Source organism: Nuphar pumila, chromosome 7, assembly GCF_984573655.1.
Source record: "Nuphar pumila chromosome 7, dmNupPumi1.hap1.1, whole genome shotgun sequence".
Lineage (NCBI taxonomy): Eukaryota > Viridiplantae > Streptophyta > Magnoliopsida > Nymphaeales > Nymphaeaceae > Nuphar > Nuphar pumila.
The window spans coordinates 6926440-6949493 of NC_143255.1; the positions used below are offsets into that span (position 1 = coordinate 6926440).

At 36.7% G+C, this 23054-nt stretch overlaps 1 protein-coding gene across 3 annotated transcripts in view; it reads right to left on the reverse strand.

Annotated features, from left to right (window-relative positions):
• LOC149831012 (phospholipid-transporting ATPase 2-like) overlaps positions 1–23054 on the reverse strand; it is a 160628-nt gene that overhangs the window by 18138 nt on the left and 119436 nt on the right. For 2 of the 3 annotated variants that reach the window (XM_090013608.1, XM_090013606.1), the window contains exons 18-22: positions 10303–10434; positions 7723–7876; positions 6962–7079; positions 6581–6754; positions 6374–6425 (exon numbers count right to left, since the gene is read on the reverse strand). In XM_090013608.1, coding sequence (XP_089869734.1) covers positions 6374–6425; positions 6581–6754; positions 6962–7079; positions 7723–7876; positions 10303–10434 — 630 coding nt within the window. The remainder of the gene's footprint in view (positions 1–6373; positions 6426–6580; positions 6755–6961; positions 7080–7722; positions 7877–10302; positions 10435–23054) is intronic. The other variant, XM_090013607.1, reaches the window with a different exon arrangement.

The window sequence follows — 23054 nt, forward strand, 5'->3', positions numbered from 1 at the left end:
TCTCACTCTTCTCACTCACTTTCATGTGTTTTCTCTAAATTGGTAGTCATCATTTTTAGATTTTGTTAAAATTTTAATTCTAACACTAAAAAAATCATGAAATTTAATATTAGTCACTTTATTTTAGTTTTTATTTGTGTTTCATTTTTATTCTCATTCAATTCTTATATTTATTTTTTAATATTCCTCGCTTCCCGCTTCCCATACATTTTAAAATACATCGCTTCCGCTTCGCGTATCGTTTCCCGCTTTCGCTTCCTAGTCTGGCAACCTTGCTTTTAACCCTGTTAGAATCACTCCCAGTGATGAGCATGTCATCCACATGTAATAATAAAATCACAATCCCTGCATTGGATTTTCTAACAAATAGAGCGGTGTCAGTAAAGCAAGAAGAAAAACCATTTTCAATCATTAAAGAATTAAACCTATCATACCAAGCCTTGGGGGCTTGTTTTAGACCATAAAGTGCTTTTTGAAGACGACGTACTTTTCTCTTGGGAATCTCCATTTCAGGTAGAGCATCCATATAAACTTCTTCATTTAAATCACCATTTAAAAAAACATTTTTAACATTCATTTGATAGATGTTCCACTTGTTGATAGAGGCAACAATTATAAGACATCGGACAGTGACCATACGAGCTACAGGAGCAAAAGTTTCCTCATAGTCAATACCATACTCTTGACTATATCATTTTGCAACCAATCGAGCTTTATATCTTTCAATGGATCCATCACTTTTAGTCTTTACTTTGAAAACCCATCTACACCCTATTGTTTTCTTACCTTTAAGAAGATTTTGAAACTCCCAAGTTTTGGCTTTTCTCAGAGCTCCAAGTTCATTATCCATTGTTGTAATCCATTCAGGGCACTTACGTGCTTCTTCAAAGTTTCTAGGTTCTAAATAAGAATGAACGACACTAAGACAGACTCTATATTTAGGTGAAAAAGAGTTATAGGAAATGAACCTAGAAGGAGCTTTTCTACTTCTTTCGATTCTACAGGGGATCACTTTACTCTGAGGAGCACTTGGACTAGCATTATCATATCTTTCAAGAGCACTCCTAAAGGTGTTTCGGTCTCTATGAATATAGGTGATAGGATCTCTAGGTAATCCTTCATCAATATATTGATGAGATGAAGAGAGCAAGGGAATGTTTTCCTCAGTTTCAATATCACTTAAGTCATTTTGATCTGACTCATCATCACTAGTATCATCGTTTTTATCTAGTAGATCAAATAGAAAAGAATAATCTACATTCTCATCATGAGATTCACAATGTTCGAAGCCACTAAGATTTTACAAAAAACTCACATTTCTGAAAACATACAGTTTATCATGTTTGACATCATAACAACAAAAATCCTTTTGAGTTTCAAAATAGTCAAGAAATGCACAAGGAATGGCCTTTGGAGAAAGTTTGTCATTTTTATCAGTAAGAACAAAACATTTACACCCAAAGACCCTTAACATGCTATAATCAGGTTCCTTTTCGTACAATTTTTCAAAGGGAGAAATTTTGCTTACATTTTTTGATGGAAGTCTGTTTATGAGATAGACAGAGGTAAGGGCTGCCTCAGCCCAGAGATTTTTTGGAATGTTTTGTGAAATGAGCAAAGTCCTAGTTGTTTCAATGATATGCCTATGCTTTCGTTCGGCTAACCCATTTTGTTGAGGGGTTTTCGGACAAGATTTTTGGTGAAGAATACCAAAACTTTCAAGATAACTCTTGAATTCATTTGAGAGGTATTCTCCCCCCGAGTCGGACCTAAGGATTTTTAGGCTTCCATTGAATTGATTTAAAATCATCATATGAAAATTTTAAAATGTTGAAAAAACTTCATGTTTATGTTTAAGAAAATAAATCCAACAAAACCTAGTGTAGTCATCCACAAAAATCACATAGTATAAAAATTCTCCCTTAGATATCACAGAAGCCGAACCCCATACATCGGAATGGACAATTTCAAAAGGTTTTATCGTAAACATGGATCTTCGAGAAAAAGGTAAACACTTCATCTTCCCAAGAATACATTCATTACATAAAAAATCACTTTTACAAAGATGTTTAATAAAAGGCAAATAGGAGATTTTAACAATATTGGGATGACCCAATCTCTTATGCCATACATGAATATCTTTGTTTTGAACAACATTACAAAATTGACTCTTGGGAACTTGAAGAAAATCAACGTAGTAGAGGTCTCCTCTTCTAGAGCCTTTCCCAATCAATCTCCCGGACTGGCGATCCTGTATCCAACATTTATTAGAAGAGAATTTTATATCGCAACCATGGCCCGAGAGTTGGGAGACGGAAAGAAGATTTAAATTTAGTTTTGGGATAAGACGAATTTTTGGAACAAAGAAATCTTGTTTTTCAAAATTGTCTATTCCTTTAATTTCAAGAGGTGTTCCATCCGCGGTTGAGACAAAGGATGGAAGAGAATTTTTAGAAAATTTTGAAAGAGAGCAAGTACTTGGGGTCATGTGAAAAGATGCCCCGGAATCTAAAAGCTAAGATGTCCTACCGGGGGGGGGGGAGAAGAAGATGACATAGCGGCTCCGAAAATACCTCCCTTGAGAAGAGGTTGCAATGCTTCTACGATTTGTTGAAGAGAAAGAGGCTCACTTGATGATGGAGGTCGTTCCTCCGATTGGGATGCCATAGCCGTTGCAATTAATTTCTTCCATTTAGGGCATATGGGTTTGATATGTCCTGGTTCTTTACAAAAATGGCAATTCAATTTGCTATAGTCTCTTTTTCCATATCGATCATTTCCTCCTTGGTTCTTGAAATGAGGAGGTCTATAGGTCTTCACATTATTCCCCGGTCTTGACACGGCATTAACCACTTCACAATCTTCTTGAGTAGAAGAGGCAACATGAATGCTAGGATTACTCTTGCTAATCCCCATACGGGTTTCTTCACCACTTCGCTTAGTGATTACATATTTAAGTGAGGGAGATGTGAAGGCAGAGAGAAGAGAGGACCGAACTTGTTCAAATTCGGATCTAAGACCATTTAGAAAGTTGAAGAACCGGTCTTCCTCAAGTTGTTTGTGCCTTAATTCGATAGCTTCTCCACTCCATTTTGGTTCAAGGATGGCAAGCTCGTCCCAATAAAGTATAATTTGGCAAAGTACTCCCGAATGGACATCTCATTTTGTTGAAGGGTCAAAGCACTCTTTTGGAGATAGTACTTGTGAGATAAGTCTCTTGAAGTATACATTTTCTCAAGATACAACCAAGCTTCGGAAGCTTTTTCAAACTTGATGATATTGGCGTTTATCTTGGTCTCAACGGATGAAAAAATCCAAGATAAGATCTTGAAGTTCTTCATCTCCCAATCATCATGCCTTTTAGAATATTCTTCAAGAGCCTTTTGTCTTTCTTCCCCTTCAAGGATCTTAATATCCCCTTTTTCAATGATGGTGATTTTGGGTTCCGGTTCCGGTATTGAACCATGAACATAACCCCAAAGCTCCTTTCCTTTAATATGGGCTTCCATATTACCGGCCCAAACATGATAGTTTGAGCCATTAAGTTTAAACCCAAGAGAGAAATGGGAGTCTTTTTCGCCCATTAGAGAGGAAAGAAGACAAGAAATAATACGTACCTCAATTATTTTTCGCGTCTTTCTTAATAAAAGAGACTTCTAAAATATTGCCCGAAGAAGATGATCCACTTCAAACTTCAAAAGCTTGAAGGCACGCTTTTCGAGATACTTAAACGGAGGAGACTCGCAATTCTTCTTCTTCAATGAGGCTCTGATACCATGTAAAAGTACCTTCAACAAAATACTCCAATCAATAGAACAATATCCTTGAAAATAAATACGTGCACATACGCACAACAAGAACACTTGAAACACTTGTGCACAAAAGCACAAAACACGAACTCACAAATGTGCAAATGCACTCATAAGATTCATAAACAACGAAAGGCTGGGCAATAGTCCCAAAACCCTTAAGAGAATACAAGAAATAGTGCCCATATTTATAGGGCATTGGGAGGCCTTGAAAGGGGCTCCACATAGTCGTTGGAGCCCCTCCAACGGTCACAAATGTGACCGTTGGAGGGGTCCAACGACTAGTGGGTTGGGCCCCTCCCAAGGCAAGTACACCAACACTTTATTAAAAGAAAAAGAAATTAAAAGAGCAAAATAAAAATACAAACATATTCACGAAAAAAAATGTGTAAAATGCCTAAACTACCCCTAAGACTAAAGATAGAAATATATATATATTTTTTATATATATATAATAGGTAGATACATATACATATATATAATATATGTATATGTATAACCTTATATATATAAAATATATATACTAAATTACTAGTTGGATTTACATAATTTAACAATAGAGACCAAGTGAGTATACAAAATCAAGACTAAGGCAGCTAGATCAATTGAGAAGTATAATGCAAGACTTGTGGCTAAAGGCTATAGCAAACAGCTTGGCATTGATTTTGCTAAAACCTTTACACCAATAGCCCACATGACAATTATAAAGACTTTACTTGATGTGAAAAATGTTTTTCTGAATGGAGAATTGGAGGAGGTTTATATGGAGTTGCCTCAAGGGTATTCAGATTTCAAGGACGAGTATGCAAATTGAGGAGAGTTTTGTATAGGCTCAAGCAAGCACCACATGCATGGTTTGAGAAGTTTAGTAATGCAATAAAATCCATTGGTTTTGAGTAGAGTTAGCATGACGCTTCTTTGTTTGTATCATCTTCTAAGCATGGGAAATGTATACTGCTCCTATATGTTGATGACATGATCATTATTGGTGATGATGTGCGAAAATTTGTAGACACCAAGAAAAGTTTAGCTGCAATATTTGAGATTAAGGATTTAAGAAATTTGTGAAGTATTTCTTAGGTTTGGAAGTGGCATACTCAAGGAGAGGACTTTATATGTCTTAACATAAGTATGCAATGGATCTAGTGAAGAAGGCAAGGTTAGCATATGACTATAGGAGAGTTGCAACCCCTATGGAAGCAAATGTCAAGTTGAGAGCGCCAGATGGAGCGAAACTTGAGGATCTTGTGCTTTATAGACAACTTGTGGGTCGTTTGATATATCTAACTATTAATAGACCTGACATCACATATGCAGTTCATGTAGTCAGTCAATTTATGAGTACTCCTACTTCTGTTGATCTTGCACCAGTGCTCAAAATAATTTGATATGTGAGACACTATGTGCTTTGGCATGTTCTTTTTGGCCTCGTCCTCCACAAACATTATAGCATATTGTGGTTCGGACTTTAGATGATCGACTAGAGATTGTCTTTTCACTACGGGATTTTGTGTTTTTCTTGGCAGTTCCTTGATATCTTGGAAGAACAAGAAGCAACAATGTGTTGCTTTGTCCACATTTGAGGCGGAGTACAGAGCCATAGCACGAGTTTCTGCGAAAATCATTTGGATAAGATGGCTTCTTAAAGATCTTGGTGTGGAAGTTTGTGCAAGAACTTCCTTGTATTGTGACAATATGAGTGTCATTCATATTGCTAAAAATCTTGAATATCATGAGATGACAAAGCACAATGAAATTGATTGTCACTTTAAAAGAAAGTCATATGAACATGGAATCATTTCGTTAGAACAAGTGAGATTAAAGGAACAAGTGGCTGATGTGTTTACCAAGAGTTTACCTCCTTCACACTTTTAGCCCTTTCTTTCCAAACTTGGGATGATTCCCTTAGCATTATCTCAAGTTTGAAGGGGTGTTGAGAAGTGTAATATGCTTTGTATCATATGTATTACTGTTTTTGTGCTTCCCACTCTCATTATGTACGTAGATTATTTTATGAGGAGCATTTCTGTACTTTAGCAAGTAGTTAGTGTTATGAGTCAACAGTTTTTTGACATGTAGTATAACCAAGAGGAGATGTCCCCTTAAAATGTGTGTCTCTCATTTTGCTCACGAATGAAGTTCTCTCGCTCTCTCTCTCATGTTAATGTGATAGTTTGATACTTACTAAGACCAAGTTGGGCTAACAAGCACACGAACAATTCTATCCTTTAAAGGAGCAGTTCAGTGAGCAAACGTTGAAGGGCAAAATTTTGAAGATTCACTCAATGAGTTTAGAGTTGAAATGGGATAAAAGAGAAAAAAATTACATGTTAAAGAGTACAGCGAAATCAAGGGTATAATAGTCATCTGAACAGCCTACAAACAGAGACTAGACAACAAGGATACTCGACAATCCAATGAAAACTAAGGTGGGGTTCTGGATTAGGCCAACAATTGATATTAATTGAAACACAAAGGAATGTATTGATATACTCAAACTACTCAGAATTATATATGGAATTCCTATGGTTAATAGGTGAATAATATAAAAAAAATGTACTTACATGGAACAAGGATCTTCCAAACCAACCAGCAAATGTGCTTGGGTTCAAAAGCCTGGTTTTGTAAGAAAAAAGAAATTAAATCCCAACCATATCAGTTATGAAACAAATTTAGTATGAACTATATTTGTAGAGTAATGTTAATCTCTTGTCTGGAGAAAGTGGCATGACAAACAAATTAAAAAAGGATTATCCAATTAAAGTTCCTACCTTCCAGCTTGGCAGTAAAACAAAATTTGAGGGTGTTGCATCACAGTTTTTTCACTAAGATCCTTGTCCAAGACATTCACCATTACAGGAACACTAGTGTAGAAGACGTTGTAAGCCATTAGACTGACAGAATTAAACAGACTAGTCCCTGAAACACCTGAAATGAAAGAAAAACTGCACATATTGCCAAGTTAGCACACAGAAAAGTCCAACTGAAGACTACATAAAGAAACTGACATCTACATCTCCTAGGTGAAATCCAGTGATATAAGTCAATCCACAATGGATCTATTTGCCAGAGGAAATGAACATATCAAGGAAATTAGTTTATGGAAATATATAAACAGAGAAAAGAACAGGTTAAAAGTCCATAAAACTTACAAGATCTGGATAAAACAGATCAATAGTGACTTGTAAAATGAATACTGCGACAGAAATGATGTACGGTTATACGAATATCTTCCATGTACAAGTATCAATCTTTTAAGGAACCTGAATTCTGCAAGTTCATAACAAACATAGACCGGTCACTACATTATCAAATGACCATGAACCCAGCATGTCCAAAATATGAGTTAAGCACATAGTGAGCCAACAAAACATCAAAAGACACTTGCAATATATGTGTAATCCTAATTTCAAATCAAATAAGCTGAAGTCAGAGAAAAGAATAACGGATGTGCAGTTGAATATCCAACAAAGCTTCCTTAAAATGTCATTTCTCAAATTTTCTCTTCTTTGACTAAACTCTATTATTATGAAAACAACAGAAGAGAAAGGTGTAAGCCCTGATGCAAGCATGCACAGCCCATAAATTAAACTATTCCTCAGCACCACTGAGCCATCCACCAGTAAGTCAATTGCACGATAAAGCAGAACACATTACCACTGTCCATTCAATCAGCAAGTACGTGAGGCTGGATGCATGCACCATACATCTGAGAGTGATCTGGAAAGAAACTTTTCTTCCACTTTCTTCCCAACTGGTTGTTGAGAAGGGAGAAGGCATTTTGTTCATAGATCCACATGCATGGGAAGTATGCTAATATAGTGTCATTTTAATTTTTAAGCTAAATCCAGAGGCAAATACCAAGAAAATTTCACAATTCAATTGTTATTAAAGAAAAAAGAGAAAAACTTACTTCCAATGCTATAATCAGCTGCCCTTGCGGCTTGCAGCCCCTCCCTCCCACTTATACCTACACCTACATCGGCCTGCTGTATCATCCTTACATCATTTCCACCATCACCAATTGCAAGTGTCCTATAGTCACATGACTTCAATATTTCCACAAGCTGCAAACGTTTACAGCATAAAAATGCTTTTATTCAAACATTCTAGAGAAAGATGTCAACGTGAAATGTCAAAAATTATTAAGCATCTACGTATTAACATAAGGAATTAATCTGAGATGATGAAACAGAACTTTTTACACAAAAAATATCATCAGCTTGTAATGAAACTATATGTAATATCTTGTAAAAAATGTAGGTTTTTAAAATTTAATAAATATGATTTTTACTTAAATAAATATATTTTTGCTGCCTTGGTTTAAAATAATATATATATATATAGGTTATTAGGGCCTGACGCAAATATGGATCATGGACTCATTGACCGAGATCCATGGTCCATCTATGTCAAGATAAATAAGTAAAAGAAAATGAATTATAATAATTATAACAATAATAATAAAACAAAATATATATAATATAATAGAGTTTAGATAGGAAGGGATGTTCCTTCCTTAATGAAATAGAAGTATTTCTATTTCAGAGAAAGGACGCCCCCTCCTTAGTGGGGACTCTTATTTTCTTTATAAGAGGCGTGACCTCTCTCTCTCAAGTCACGACATTGAGAGAGAGAGAGAGAGAATCGAGTGAGAGAGAGGAGGGTGCAACAGGTTCCTCTTCAACATTATCTTCTTCTTCGTAGTTTGAATCGCAGCATACAAGGTACGGGTCTCTCTCTTAACTCAATAGAAAGGAGGGGAACATGGGTCAATTATGCATGGGTTTAAGGAAATCAAAGAATAAAATAGAAGCAAATTTAGATTTGCTTATTTCTGGATTTCTTTTCATTAGAACCAATGGGTTTAGGGTGGAAACATGTGATTTTTAATCGCATGCATAGACTTTGTTTGGCTGAATGTTTTCCACATGCGGACTATGTTTGATTTCCTTTCTTATAGCGTGCGATTAGACTTCTTGTTGGGTTCTTAATTTAAGCACAAAGAATCTGCCCAAGAATCAGATTCGCATTGGGATTTATGTATAAGATTGAAACCATTGGAATGCAACTCCTTGAATCATCGCATGTTCTAGCCTCTTTTTAGGTTCAGATTAAAGTGTTCTGAACTTTTCCATACACACTTTATCTTGTGTTCAGAAACTATGTTTAGCATATGTCGATTTTGATAAATAATTATATGCACAGTTTGACCACGTTCAAGTTTAGATTTTCTTGAAAATTTGCCTTCTTTTTTATTTAGATTAATCCTTGATATGATTGGACATTACACAGGTTTTTACCATGCTTTTGATGCTGCATTAGTATCTGATTAAGTACAACTTTTTTTTTATTTTTGTGGTGTGTCATGCCCTATGCATGTCTGCTTGATGTATTGTAAGAATCAGGCATGTTGTCTGCATTTTTGGTTAACTATCAGCTTAAACAAAATTCAGTTTTTTTCTTATTTTGATAAATCTGATCTCCAGTGATAAAAAAAATGTCTTATTCTTGATTCCAAACTCTTTGATTCACGCATCTCAAGATTTTCTCCGAGAAGTCTTGAATGTTTTGATAGTATGAACTAGTTTGAATGGCACGATGATGCCCTTGTTGCCGGAATGGCTTGCTCCACCTTTGCTTGTAAGGCCACCCTACTCGTAAGGGCTAGTGCACCAGAGAAGTTGTTGCGCCTTGAATAGGCCAAGTGTTTGTTGCGGCTATATACGCCGAGCAATCGATATGATGTGATCGTAGTACATATATGCTCATGTGAAACACTGGTGTACAACTAGACTCATAAGGACTGGAGTGCTCGAGTTCGTTGTCCACCCAAAAGAGGTGAAGCCCTCGTGAAAGGTCGTAGATGCCGAGAGCGGAGTTATGCATGCATATGAATAAAACTTAATGATAGTCCCTGGACCACACGGTTAGACCGTGCTTCTGATACAAATGATTAAATTGAAACTTTTATTAAGTATGGTCTTAAATAGGGATTTTACTAGTTAGAACTGAGTTGTTGCATGATTTTGTAAAAATTTGGAATCTTGTTCATAATATGAATTGACATAAATCTGGAGTTTTGAAGAAAATGAGCTTGAATTGTTGTTTAATCATTATGCACCCCAATGCCATTAACTAAATCATATAAAGAAAGGAGAAAATCACATCATCTTCTGCAAAAGGAGACCCCCTTTGAAACCTTGGATGTTATGGCTTAGAGCCTGAAAATAGAGGAGGAAGGTGTTGACCATATGGATGGAGGGATGACGTGAATAAAAATAGGTTAGTGTTCAATCAGAAATTTTGTGCTGAACTTTTTGGTTCACATAATTATTTTCATTCTGAACAAGAATATCCCTACTTCAGAGTTTAAGATAATGTCATGATTTTAATCCCGGAAAGGCCAACCTGTGTACCAATAGATGCAAAAACAAGAGGAAGCACTGTGAGAAAATGGGCAGAACTTAGATAAATGACCGGACTAGTTTACCTGAGCCTTTTGTGATGGTGTAACACGGCAACAAACAGCAGTTCTTGACAACACAGCTAATTCAGCAAAAGCTGCACGTTTATGCTTAAGTGCGATCTCAAGGGCCCAACCATCAATAACAAAAGCAGCATCCTGCTAGGAGAAAATATCAAGACTAAATGGTAATCATAAGAAACCTGCAAAACCATGAACTGGCACACTTAACTGGCTACAAATTGTATGCAAATTTGATGTGCTTCATGTGCATGAAATCTCAGGGCACAAACAGGAGAGTGTTTTATCTTGAACGGCACCAAAAAGGGTATATTTGCAAAATTATGGGTGTGTTTCTAAAGAGTTGTGACTTTTGAAGACTATCTAATCTACTTAACAAAGTAATTACATGGTTACAAGTTTACTGAAACATCATAAATGGTGCTTGTTAAAGTATGTTCTATATATATATATATATATATATATATATATATATATATATATATATATATATATATATATATATATATATATATATATTCGTGTGTGTGTGTGTGTGTGTTTCTTTTGTAATAGGTAAGGTTTTAAGCATGTTTTCTTCATGCACTACATATATATATATATATACACGTGTGTGTGTGTGTGTTTCTTTTGTAATAGGTAAGGTTTTAAGCATGTTTTCTTCATGCACTACTTGCTCTTTATGGGAATTATGCACTCATCCATGTGGAATTTATGTTGAACTCTTCTATGAAATTTATGAATGCATTTTAAATATTACTAAAAATATTTATTTTATTGTGTACTCTCTTGTTGGCCCTTGTGATTGTGCCCATTTATGGTTGTGTTTTTGCCTCTTGGGAGGTGTTTATGACCTAAGTAGTTTTGTGAGTACACTTATTGCACTTGGATGATTTGTGCCCTACATGCTTAGTGTATCGTAATCATAATAAAATATTATTTGTATATTGTGTGTGTCTTCTTTGGTGTGTGTCCTTAGTGAAATTTGTGAGTGTGCCCTTTGTGCTTGTCCACTTTGGATTCTTTGGTGGACATTTGCTTGTATCTTGTCATATGATTGCATTTATTGCATGGATTTACTAAATTTATTTGAGGATTCAAATTATTGTTGTCGACTTGATTTAAAACTTTTATTGTCAAATCGGTTCTTGTTTCCTTCAATCTTGGAAAGAGATTTTCAAGGTTTTCCTATTGCCTCTTTGTTTTGGCTTAGTCCATCACTTTTTTATTCTATGCATTCATTATTTTGTTTGGCCTTTTCGAGGAGTTGTGTGCACCTCAGTATTGTGGAGCTAGAGATGTTAGGGTAAGTTGTGTGCACCACGGTATTTTGTTAGTTTAGATTGCCAGTTTAAAAGTGCAGTATTTGCAGTTATTTTGGCTCTGATTGGCGATTGTTTGATCTCCAGTTATATAAGTGAGTTGCATCACTCAATTGCTTATTTGGCCCTTGTTGTTTATTGGATACTCGTATTGATCTTTATTAGTGATGGCTCAACTATTATTTGTTTGTCACCATATTGTTCTTTATGGATTAAATTTCATAATATTGCAAAATTTATTTCTTTCGTTTTTATTTGAATATTGTTCTAAAATCTTTGTTTTTTTTCACTTTTTCCTCTTATTTGAGTGACTTCTTTAGACAAGAGATCTTGTTTATCAGTTTTACAACCATGTGTGTGGTGAGTTATATGCACCAGTTGTAGCTGATTGTGTTACCATTTGTGAGGTGAGGTGTGTGCACCTCTTGTGGTTGTAGCAGGTGATTATTGTTAGTTTAGATAGCCTGATTGCGGGTGCATGGTCACTGGTATGGTTATTGATGATATTTGTTTTTATCTTTTGTCCTATGCGTTGATACACTTGAATTTTGAGGATGTTGAGTTGGAGGTCAATGAGGTGATTGCTTGCGGTAAGCACACTATTGTTGAGATTTGCAAATATCATTTCTCCTTGTGAGATTTTTTAAATCTCTCCATGTATTTTCTAATCTTTTCTATTGCATATTTGCCCTTGTATGGAAAATGGTTATTCCTTTGAAAATTTTCATGCATTATTATTGTAATGGAATAACACAAAAGGAAATAAATGTCACTTAAGAACTTACAAGAACACAAACAATCAAAAAGAATACTTGATCAAGCCACACAAGGGTCAAACAAATATTCTTGTATTGAATGAAATGCTCTAAAAAGCATTGAAGTGTACATGAGCTTAAAGCCCTGTTTATAAAACATAAGAGACAAAAAGGGAGCAGCTCAACTAGCTGTTGGGTTGTTGTGACCGTTGGGAGCAGCTCCAATAGCTAGTTGGAGCTGCCCACATCATATCTTTATACAAAAAACAAAAAATAAAAAGAAATAAAAAAGGACACAGTCAGCCCCTAATAGGCTGACGCCTATTACAATATGAAAACACCAAAATGACCTTAATTGGTATTTTGATTTACATACAAATATGTATATTAGACGGTTAATTTTAACACCCCCTCTCAAACTCATGGTGTAACAACCGAGAGTTGGCCAAGTAGGAAGTGAAACCTAAGTGACGGGAGCGCTTTAGTGAAGAAATTTGTCAGTTGATACTCAGATGGAACATAAGGCAATATGATGGTCTTCTTCAGAATTTCTTCACGAACGTGGTGGTAATCCATTTCAATGTGCTTGGTCCTTTCATGGAATGTATGATTGCTTGCAATGTATATCGCGTTCTTATTGTCACAACATAATCTTGAGGGTTTTGCAATGTGAACTCCCAAATCCTCTAATAATTGTCTCAACCATACTAACTTAGACGTAGTTTGTCATAGCACGATACTCTACTTCAGTGGAAGAGAGGGACACCTTCTGTTGCTTCGTGCATCGCCATGAAATTAGAAAATCACCTACAAAAACATAAGAACCAATGGTTGAGTGTCTATCATTCACGTTCTCCCCCAGTCAGAATCAGATTATGCAATAACTTCTAACGATGAAGAAGATAAAAGAAATAACTCATAATTAATAGATTTTTTAATAATATCTAATAATTCTCATTACAACACTCATATGTATTGTAGTAGGAGCATGCTGAAATTAACTAACATAATAAATAGCATGAGAAATATCAGGAGTAATAGAGAGATAAGACAAAGCTACAATTGTCTATATGGAGTTGGATCCTTCAGAGGTTCTCCATCATCTTTCTTCATTTTTGCAATTATGACCTCTGGAGTATCAACTCGTTGTTTATCTAAGAGTCCTAATCGTTTTATGATCTCTGTTGCATACTTAGTCATATCATCAACGTAAAGGAGTAATATTATCATTCCTGCATTAAAAGACTTGACAAACAATGCAGTGTCAATATAACAAGATTTAAAGTGAAGTTGTGTCATCACAGTACTGAACCGATCATATCAAGCCTTGGGGGCTTGCTTTAAACCATACAATGTTTTTTGTAACCGAATTTTTTTTTTCACACGCTAAACTTAAACCTGGAGGAGGATCCATGTAAACGTTTTCATTAAGATTACTATTTAAAAAAATATTTTTTACATCTATTTGAAATATTGACCATCTTTTAATTGATGCTATAGAAATAAGGGTTCTAACAATAGTCATTCGAGCGACTAGAACAAATGTCTCGTCATAGTTTATTCCATATTATTTATTGTATCATTTGGTTACTAACCTAGCTTTATATCTTTCTAATGTCCCATCACTTTTAGTTTTTATCTTATAGACCCATCTACATCCTATAGTTTTTCTTTATTTAGGTAATGTTTGAATTTTTCAAGTGTTTGCCTTTTCTAAAGCTTCTAATTCATCATTCATTGCCTTAATGCATTCTTGATGATTTTTAACATCACGGTAAGATGTTGGTTCTACATATGGGTATATAGCCATTAAACAAGATCTATATCTAGGTTCAAAAGAAACATAGGATATGAATCTATTAGGAGCCTTTGAAATTATCATGGGTTTTCTAACAATAGGAGAATCTATATCTTGATTTTGAGAATATCTTTCTAAAACACACGGTTGATGGTCTTCGGTACGTCGAGTATAGGTTTGAATTTCATTATGACATAGGTTTATACCATCAAAACCCTCATTCACATTCACATGTGAATCATGTGTAATAACCCGAGTAAAAAACATGTTTGGATCTGGGCCGGATCCGACCCGAGTGAATAAGTCGGCTGCGTGCTTTTAAAAGCACGCAGCGACGAAGGGGGGAGGTTCTCGAAGCCTCCTTCCCCCTCTTGTCTCTCGGTCTCTCTTCCCCGACCGACTCCCTTTCTCCTCTCGTCCCTCCCTGCGGCCACCGACGCCGACGACTCGCCGCCAGCCACCGCCTTTGCCCCGGGTGCTGCAGACGTCAACGATCGTAGCCGTCAGCGATCTTCGACTGCCGGCGACCGTTGCCACCACCTTCTCCCCCTTCTCTTGTCGTCGGTGACCTTCGAGCTCCGGCAACCCCCACTGTTTCCTCCCCTTTCTCTGCAACCACCGGCGATCGTGTCGACGATCGCCTGACACCAGCGGCCATCGATCGCCGGTGACCTCCTGTCAGCGACCTCTGCTCTGCCTCCCATCGTCGGCCATCTCCCCCTCCGAGCTAGCGTCGGCGACCCGCCATCGGCCACCTTCTCCCTCTTTTGCTGTGAGCGGTGACCTCCGACGACCGCCGGCGATAGCATCGTTGTTGTTCTCCTCCCTGCCTCGGCACCCTCTGTTGGTGTGCGACCCCATCACCCTCTCGCTTTGTTGCCGTCTTCAGAGGTTGAACGGTGGATCCTGCTCGCCCTTCATGGCTTGAGCTCGTTCTTACCTACGTCGCTGGCATACGAGGACCGTCACCTCTCAAGGTAGGGGAAGATTGCACAGAAGACTTGGACAATTGAATTGAGTTCAATTAACTAAAAAGGATAATTAAATAAATATATATGCATAAATATATCATATATTTTTTTACGAGTACGCATTTAACTAAAGGACGTGGTTTCGCGATCCTTGTCCTTTACTTTGTCGTCGCGCATCGCGCAAAGGTTTTGTGTTGCACTCCTGCTTACAGTCATTTACTTTGTCGTCGCGCATCGTGCAAAGGTTCTGCGTTGCACTCCTGCCTACAGTCTTTACTTTGTCGTCGTGCTTTGTGCCCAGGCTCTTGCTTTTGTATATGTGTTGTTACTGCTTTGCTATTGCAGATGACGCTCAGGTTTTTGCTCATTGCATACACGTTTGAGGCATCCTCATGGAGGATGCAAGAGACATCTACCACTCTCCCTCTTGCGACAAGAGTTTAGTCAGGAGCTTAGTGATTCATCATCATCGAAAGAGAGGAATCCCTAGCAGGGATCCATGTTCTTCGAGTACGCAGTCCTGCAGACGAATTGGGATTCGAGCGAACTTCTTAGCAAGGGTTCTGTTGAGAAACCCGTATCCTGTCTATCGAGGCCGGTATCGAGTCATGCGAGGCATGTAGATACCTCGATAGCAGATGAGATTCGAGATAATCACATGCCAAATGTTAGCACAAAGTACTGATGTTTCAAAAGATAAAGAATGTCAAAGTATAGTTTGAGAAGCATTACATCTTTGTAAAACACTCCTATTGAGGCTTCTATTGAGGAGCTATACCCCCTTCGTCATAGAGTACTTGTAGTCGTGCACGACACATCTAGTACTGCGATGATCTGATGAGACGGTCGTGCGACCTCGAATAGTGTTAAATGCACAATGTTGTAATCACATAAATGGCCTCACATTCGCCTTCACAGGCAAGCTGCTCGAGTGGTTTAAAGACCACAGTATAGGATGGGTCGTTAGTTAAGCAACTCCTAACGCACCCATTTGCTTCTGGTTGTTCTGTCAAGGGAGAGGACAGAGCGGTACAAAACTCCAATGGACAGGTTGTTAACAACCACCCTACGGGCAATGATCCGGCCTCCCCAGTCATTAGAGTTAAGGGGAAAGGGGCTACAATAGTTAGCTCAACACTTCTGCAGAAGTTGGATGCATCTGTGGCACTGCCTCCTTTGGAGAATCCTCTCTCGGCTAAAGCTGTCCCTTTGGAGCGGACTCAACTAGCTATTCGAGTTATTGAAAAATACATAGAATAACAAACGCCTAAACTAGTCTCAGTTGTTTCTACGTTTTGCCTGCGCATACCCGCAGGCCAGCAATATTGAAACATAAAGTTTGTTCACACTGGTAGATTGCTTGCTTGCTTGGTAGTTCAGTATGTTACTCGTTGAGCTATACCCGCCTGTCGAGGCGTTACGCTAGTTGTTAAATTGCTTACGCAGTTCTTTGCTAAGTAACATCTAGCTTCTCATACTAGTTAAATGCTTAAAATAATAGCATTATGCAAGTTGCTACATATTAACATGTGATTTGCTTTACCCCTTGGTCGAACTGTTTGGTGCTTATTGTAGCGTAGTACTTGTTGGCTTGTATATCTTAGGATTGATGTGATTGCATACAACTCATAATCTACGAACTGGTGGCAACTAGAATTGATGTGGCCGCTTGTCTTACAAGCTGCTTACATATTGTGATATAACTGTTGTCGTATGATTGCTTATGAATGGCTTGTGATGCAATGATTTATGCCTTACGATTAATTGAATTACTTGTTGATGGACTGAGGCATTTAATGAAAATTGTATGTATTACGAGCATTGTTATGAGTGTTTGTCTTACTCAGTTGTTTTGTTTGGCTGTCGGATAGAGTTAGTTACTCTTCGCCTATAGAATCAGCTGGATTGTCATATATGCATGTTCTCGTGTGTTTTGTTTTACTATGTGCAGTGATACGCTACATATTGTTGATATTCATGCTTGTGCCCATATGGGTGGCTACTGACCCAAGAGCGGTCAATTGTTTGGAGAATCGACTGTATTGATGCATGTATCACTGAGTAGGGTGTCTATTGAGGACCTGATCTCCAAAGGATTATCTGCGAGGGCGTGTATGATCAAGATCAGGTAACCGACTAGAGTGGTAGATTCTCTATGAGGATATACACTGTCCACGAACAGGTAGCCGCAAAGACGGTGAACTCCTGTGAGGAAGTGTATGGTCCAAGACCAGGTATACCATCTAGGGCGGAATTCCTTGTGAAGTTATATATTTCCCACACCAGATGATCCGACGTTGTTCTTGTTGATTGTAATAGTGGCTATCGACCCTAAGAGCGGTCATTTGTCTTGATGCGTGTATCGCAATGATTTTCATTGGATATGGCATTTGTTGGGGACCGGCTTCCCAAAGGTTTCGTTGTGTGGGTATGTATGATAAAGACCAGGTGACCCGGCTAGAGTGGTAGATTCTCTATGAGGATGTACATTGTCCACGAACGGGTAGCCGCAAAGATGGTGAACTCCTATGCGGAAGTGTATGGTCCAAGACCAGGTATACCATCTAGGGCGGTAATTCCTTGTGAGGTTCTACATTTCCCAGATCGGGTAATCCGGCTAGAGCGGTAGAATCTCTGTGAGGATATACACTGTCCACGAACGGGTAACCGCAAAGACGGTGAACTCCTATAAGGAAGTGTATGGTATAAGACCAGGTATACCCTCTAGGACGGTAATTCCTTGTCAGGTCGTATATTTCCCGGACCGAGCGATCCGACGTGGATCTTGTGTTTTTGCTAATCATAAAAAGTTATGGTGAGTTGTGATGATCTTCCGAGATTGTTTGGGATAGCCACTTAGGAATCTATAGTTTTGGTTTTCTGCTTTAGCATGATTACATGTTGATCCCTGATGTGAGAATCAGATCTTTAGCGATTTTAGATCATGATCATGTTTTGGACCTTCTACGGAAGGGTGGGCTTTTCTGAGAAGTATGACGCCTTAGGTGAGTCATAACAGGTGACGGTTGGCCGTGTAAGGCCTGGAGATATGGGAATAGATAAAAGTTGTTCAGGACAAAGCGTTTGTTAGTAGTAAGAGCGACAAACGATGACTTGATGATGATTAGATGCGGAGACCTCGTTCCTAGAACGAGAACAAGTTTGTTGCGTGGTGGTTCACAACCTACGATCAATTGAATCGTATGTTGTGTTTTGACAGTTGCACTGCTTACTCGCTTGCACTACTTATCCGTTTGCACTACTTACGTGTTTACACTGCTTACTCGCTTGCACTACTTACCCGTTTGCGCTGCTTACGCGTTTGCGCTGCTTACGTGTTTGCACTGCTTACTCGTTTGCACTACTTACGCGTTTGCACTGCTTTCTCGCTTGCACTACTTACCTGTTTGCACTACTTACCTTGTTGTACTGCTTACCTGTTTAACTGCATATCTACTTTAAACTGCTCAACATACTGAATTAAATGTACTTAATTCAGTTTCTTGTAGTCTCTCTTGTGCACCTAGTAGTTTTTCGCGAAACTAACTCATTTTATGGGTACAGGTGATGATTAGGTACACTACGGGCGATGGCGTGATTGCAAGATGGCTTCAAGACTTCTTCCTGCTCTTAGCTCACGTCCTGGACGCTTTGGGTTTGTAACGAATTTTCCTTAAGATACCCTAATTTTGTGAGTTTTGGTTCTTTTAGTTAACGTGCCCAAAGTTGTCAGCTTGCCTTCTGATTTAACAAAAGAAAAACCTTTCGCTGATTTCATAAACAAACTTTGAAGGAAAGAGATATTTCCAGTCTCTTGCCTGTTTTTTTGAAAAGGTTCGCAAGTTTGAAATTTGGGGCGTTACATCATGAGTGTCCACGTTGTCACTCTCATGCACATCATGAATGTGTTATCACATCTTTCATGTTTATTGACAAGGTTGAAAAGAAATGAATAGTCACAATGCTCTTGGATTTTCTTTTTACCAAACCTATTTTCATTTTCAAGAAAAGTAACATTTTTTGAAACATATAATTTGTTCATTTTAGTGTCATAACATCTATATCCATTTTGATTTTTGGCACAGCCTAGAAAAATACAAGGAATTGCTTTTGGGAAAAGTGTCATTTTCGTTGGTAAGGACAAAACATTTACAACCAAAGACTCTCAACCTTTTATAATCGGGAGATGTTTTAAATAATTTTTCAATAGGAGAAATGTTTTCAATGTGTTTTGAAGGCATTATATTTATCAAATAAAGAGCAATAAAAGCGGCTTCGGTGCAAAATATTTTCGGAACATTTCTTCATATAAGAAGTGGTTTAGTAGTCTCAACAATATGTCTAAGATTCCTTTCGGCTAGTCCGTCTTGTTGATGAGTATAAAGACAAAATGTTTGATAAATAATTTCATTTAAATCAAGATAATTTTTGAACTCTTTTGACACAAATTCTCTACCGAAATCGGTTCTAAAGATTTTAATATTGGTTTTAAATTGAGACTTTGTATACCCATGAAAATTTTTAAAACAACCAAATACTTCGAATTTGTGTTTGAGAAAATATATCCAAGAGTGTCTACTATAATCATCCATAAACAAAACATAATAAGATACTCCTTTAGACACAATCGAAGTCGATCCCCATACATCCGAATGTACCAACTCAAATGGATTTTTAGATATAAAATCTCTAGGCCCAAAGGTTAAATATTTTATTTTACCAAGAATGCAATCTTCACAAACAAAATCTTTTTCTTTATAGTTTGCAAGAAATGGAAACAAATGTAATTTCGTCATACTAGGATGTCCCAGTCTTTTGTGCCAATTTTCTATATCTTTCATTTCCACAAAATTACATAAAGTACATTTTGATAATTGTAGATTGTTCGTATCATAGAGATCTCTTCTATGCCCTTGCCCAATCGGCTTCCTGGACTGGAGATCCTATATTAAACAATCATTAGATGAAAAAAATATTTTATATCCATGATCCATAATTTGAGAAACAGGTAAGAGGTATAAATTCAATTTTGATATTACTCTAATATTTGGTATAAAGAAAGTGTTATTTTTTTAAAACCCCAACACTTTTAATTTTTAAGGAAGTTTCATCGGCGGTTGAAACATAAGAATTATTTGGGTTAGTATGACATTCGGATAATATGGACTCATTTGGAGTCATATGGAAATAAGTATCGGTTTCAAAGATCCAAGAAGTCTTACCAGAGACACCACTTGTGGACACGACCGCCCCCTAGCAGGAAGAAGCTTGATTTTTTAACATTGGTTGTAGTGACTCCATGAGTTGCACCAAAGATAATGAGCCGATGCTTTTGGAGTCGTCTACACCATTTTTTTCAAATGATGGTCCCACTGAAGCCACTCTTTTATTATCTCTTTGATCTTTTTTCCTTCCTTTGGGACAAAAAGCCTTGATGTGTCCTGGTTCATAGCAATAGTAACATATTATTTTGTTACTCTTCTTGTATTCATGATCACTTCTTTTATCACTTTGACTTCTTCCATAGTCATTGGAATTTCTTTCATTCTCATTATTTTTTACAAAGTGAGGAGATTTATAACTCCTATTGTGATTTTTGGGCTTTGAAATAGCAAGCACGGATTCTTCATCCTTTAAAGTGGATGGTTTTTTCAACCTATTTTCCTCCATAGTTAACTCTTCAAGAGTTTCAACTATGGTACGTACACCTCTATAAAGAAGGGTCGACTTGGTCCCTTCAAATTTGGGTATAAGCCTATTAACAAATTGATAAAAATGTTTTGTTCTAATTTGTTTTTCACGAAGTTCTATATCTTGGGGGGCAATGTCATTTTGGCTCTAGAAGAGTCAATTCATCCCAAAGAAAAGAGAGAGCATTGTAATATTCCCTAATTCTCATCTCTCCTTGGGTTATAATTCTCACTTTATTTTGTACATTGCATATGTAAGTAATATCCTTGAGACTATATATATCTTTAAGATAATTTCATGCATCACTAGCAAAGTCAAATTTTGCTAAGCTAGAGCACTTGTTGATGTCAACACTATTGATGAGCCATTCAATTATCCTGAAATGACTCGTCCTCCACTCTTTCTATTTTTTCTCATATTCGGTGACAACCTTAGACATTTCTTCTCCTTGAAGAGCCACTTCTTTTCCATTTTCATTCTTGGTAAGTATAAGTTTAGGTGCTTTTTCGGTACCATCAACCAAATCATTTTCTCATATTTTGTGTTTCATTATGGTTGCCCACATCACATAGTTAGTATCATTGAGTCGCACGGAAATAGAGACAATCACTTCCCTTTCATTCTCCATGTTTTACAATGATAAGAGAGAAAGGAAAATAACCAAAGATTTATTGAGGAGCGCTTTCATAGTGTGTTTCTCGATGCAATGATCCCACGAACTGATGCTCCTCCAATTTTACGATCCTCCTCTTGACTTTTTTGAATTAAATAACAACTCAAAAGCACCAAAGCATTGATACCATGTAATGAAATAACACAAAAAGAAATAAATGTCACTTACGGACTTGCTAGAATACAAACAATAAAAAAGAATACTTGATCAAGCCACACTAACCACACAAGGGTCAAACAAATATTCTTGTATTGAATGAAATGATCTAAAAAGCATTGAAGTATACATGGGTGAAAAGCCCTATTTATAAAGCATAAGAGACAAAAAGGGAGCAAACCAACTAGTCGTTGGGCTACTCCCAATGGTCACATTTGTGACCACTGAGAGAAGCTCCAACAATTAGTCGGAGCTGCCCACATCACACCTTTATACAAAAAACAAAAAATTAAAAGAAATTAAAAAGGACATAGTCTGCCCCAAATGGGCTGACACCCATTACAAGGTGAAAAGAGTGGAATGCCCTTGATGGGTATTCCAGTTTATATATATATATATATATATATATATATATATATATATATATATATATATATATATATATATATATATATATATATTAGAGGGTTAATATTAACAATTATGTGCATTAAATATGCTTTAATTGCATGTTGGATATATATGTTCAAGGTGTTTAGATTTGTTCTATGTTGGCTATGTAGTCAAAAGCCCCAACTAGGCACCGACTAGTCTACCTAGTCGGTCAGACGTAAGTAAAATGCCTAAGCTTTGCAATTCTTAGGTGGGTACCTTAACACGTACCAATTTTGCTAACTAGGCACCGACTAAGGCACCTAGTCGGCGACTAAGCTACCTCCGCCTAGGCACGAGGGCAGTTTAGCCATTTATTATTCTTATATATATATATATATATATATTGTTATTTTTTGTATATATATAATTATATATACTTGTATGTGTTTGTGTGATTTGTTCTCTGAAATCATGAAAACATGCTTAGTTATTATATTTATATATGTGTGTGTGCTACTTTGCTTTTGGGATTTTTTCTGTGAAACATTGAAAGCATCCACAATTAATTTGAACTTATTATGTTTTTTCTATATGTTTGTATTTGTTTCTGATGATTTTTTCTATAAAATCCTAAAAGTATGTTTAGTATTATGAATTATGTAATACATTATTTTTATATGTATGTGTTATTGTGTTTTTGTAAATGGTTGAAAGCATATTTTGTTGATTATACTGAATATGTTATGAATATTTGAAATATATATATATATATGTGTGTGTGTGTGTGTGTGTATGTGTGTGTGTACAATCATATATATGTATATTATGGTTATGTATATTAATATTTTGTGAAAGCATGTGTAATTTTGTACTTGTGTAATGAAAACATCTTATTAGTAAAAGAATTACATATATTTTATGTATATTTTGTATACTTTTTTATATTTTAATTGGGGTAGCGACTAGTCCACGACTAGTCTTTTAAAGGGTCTAGGCTCCGCTTAGCGCTTTTGACTA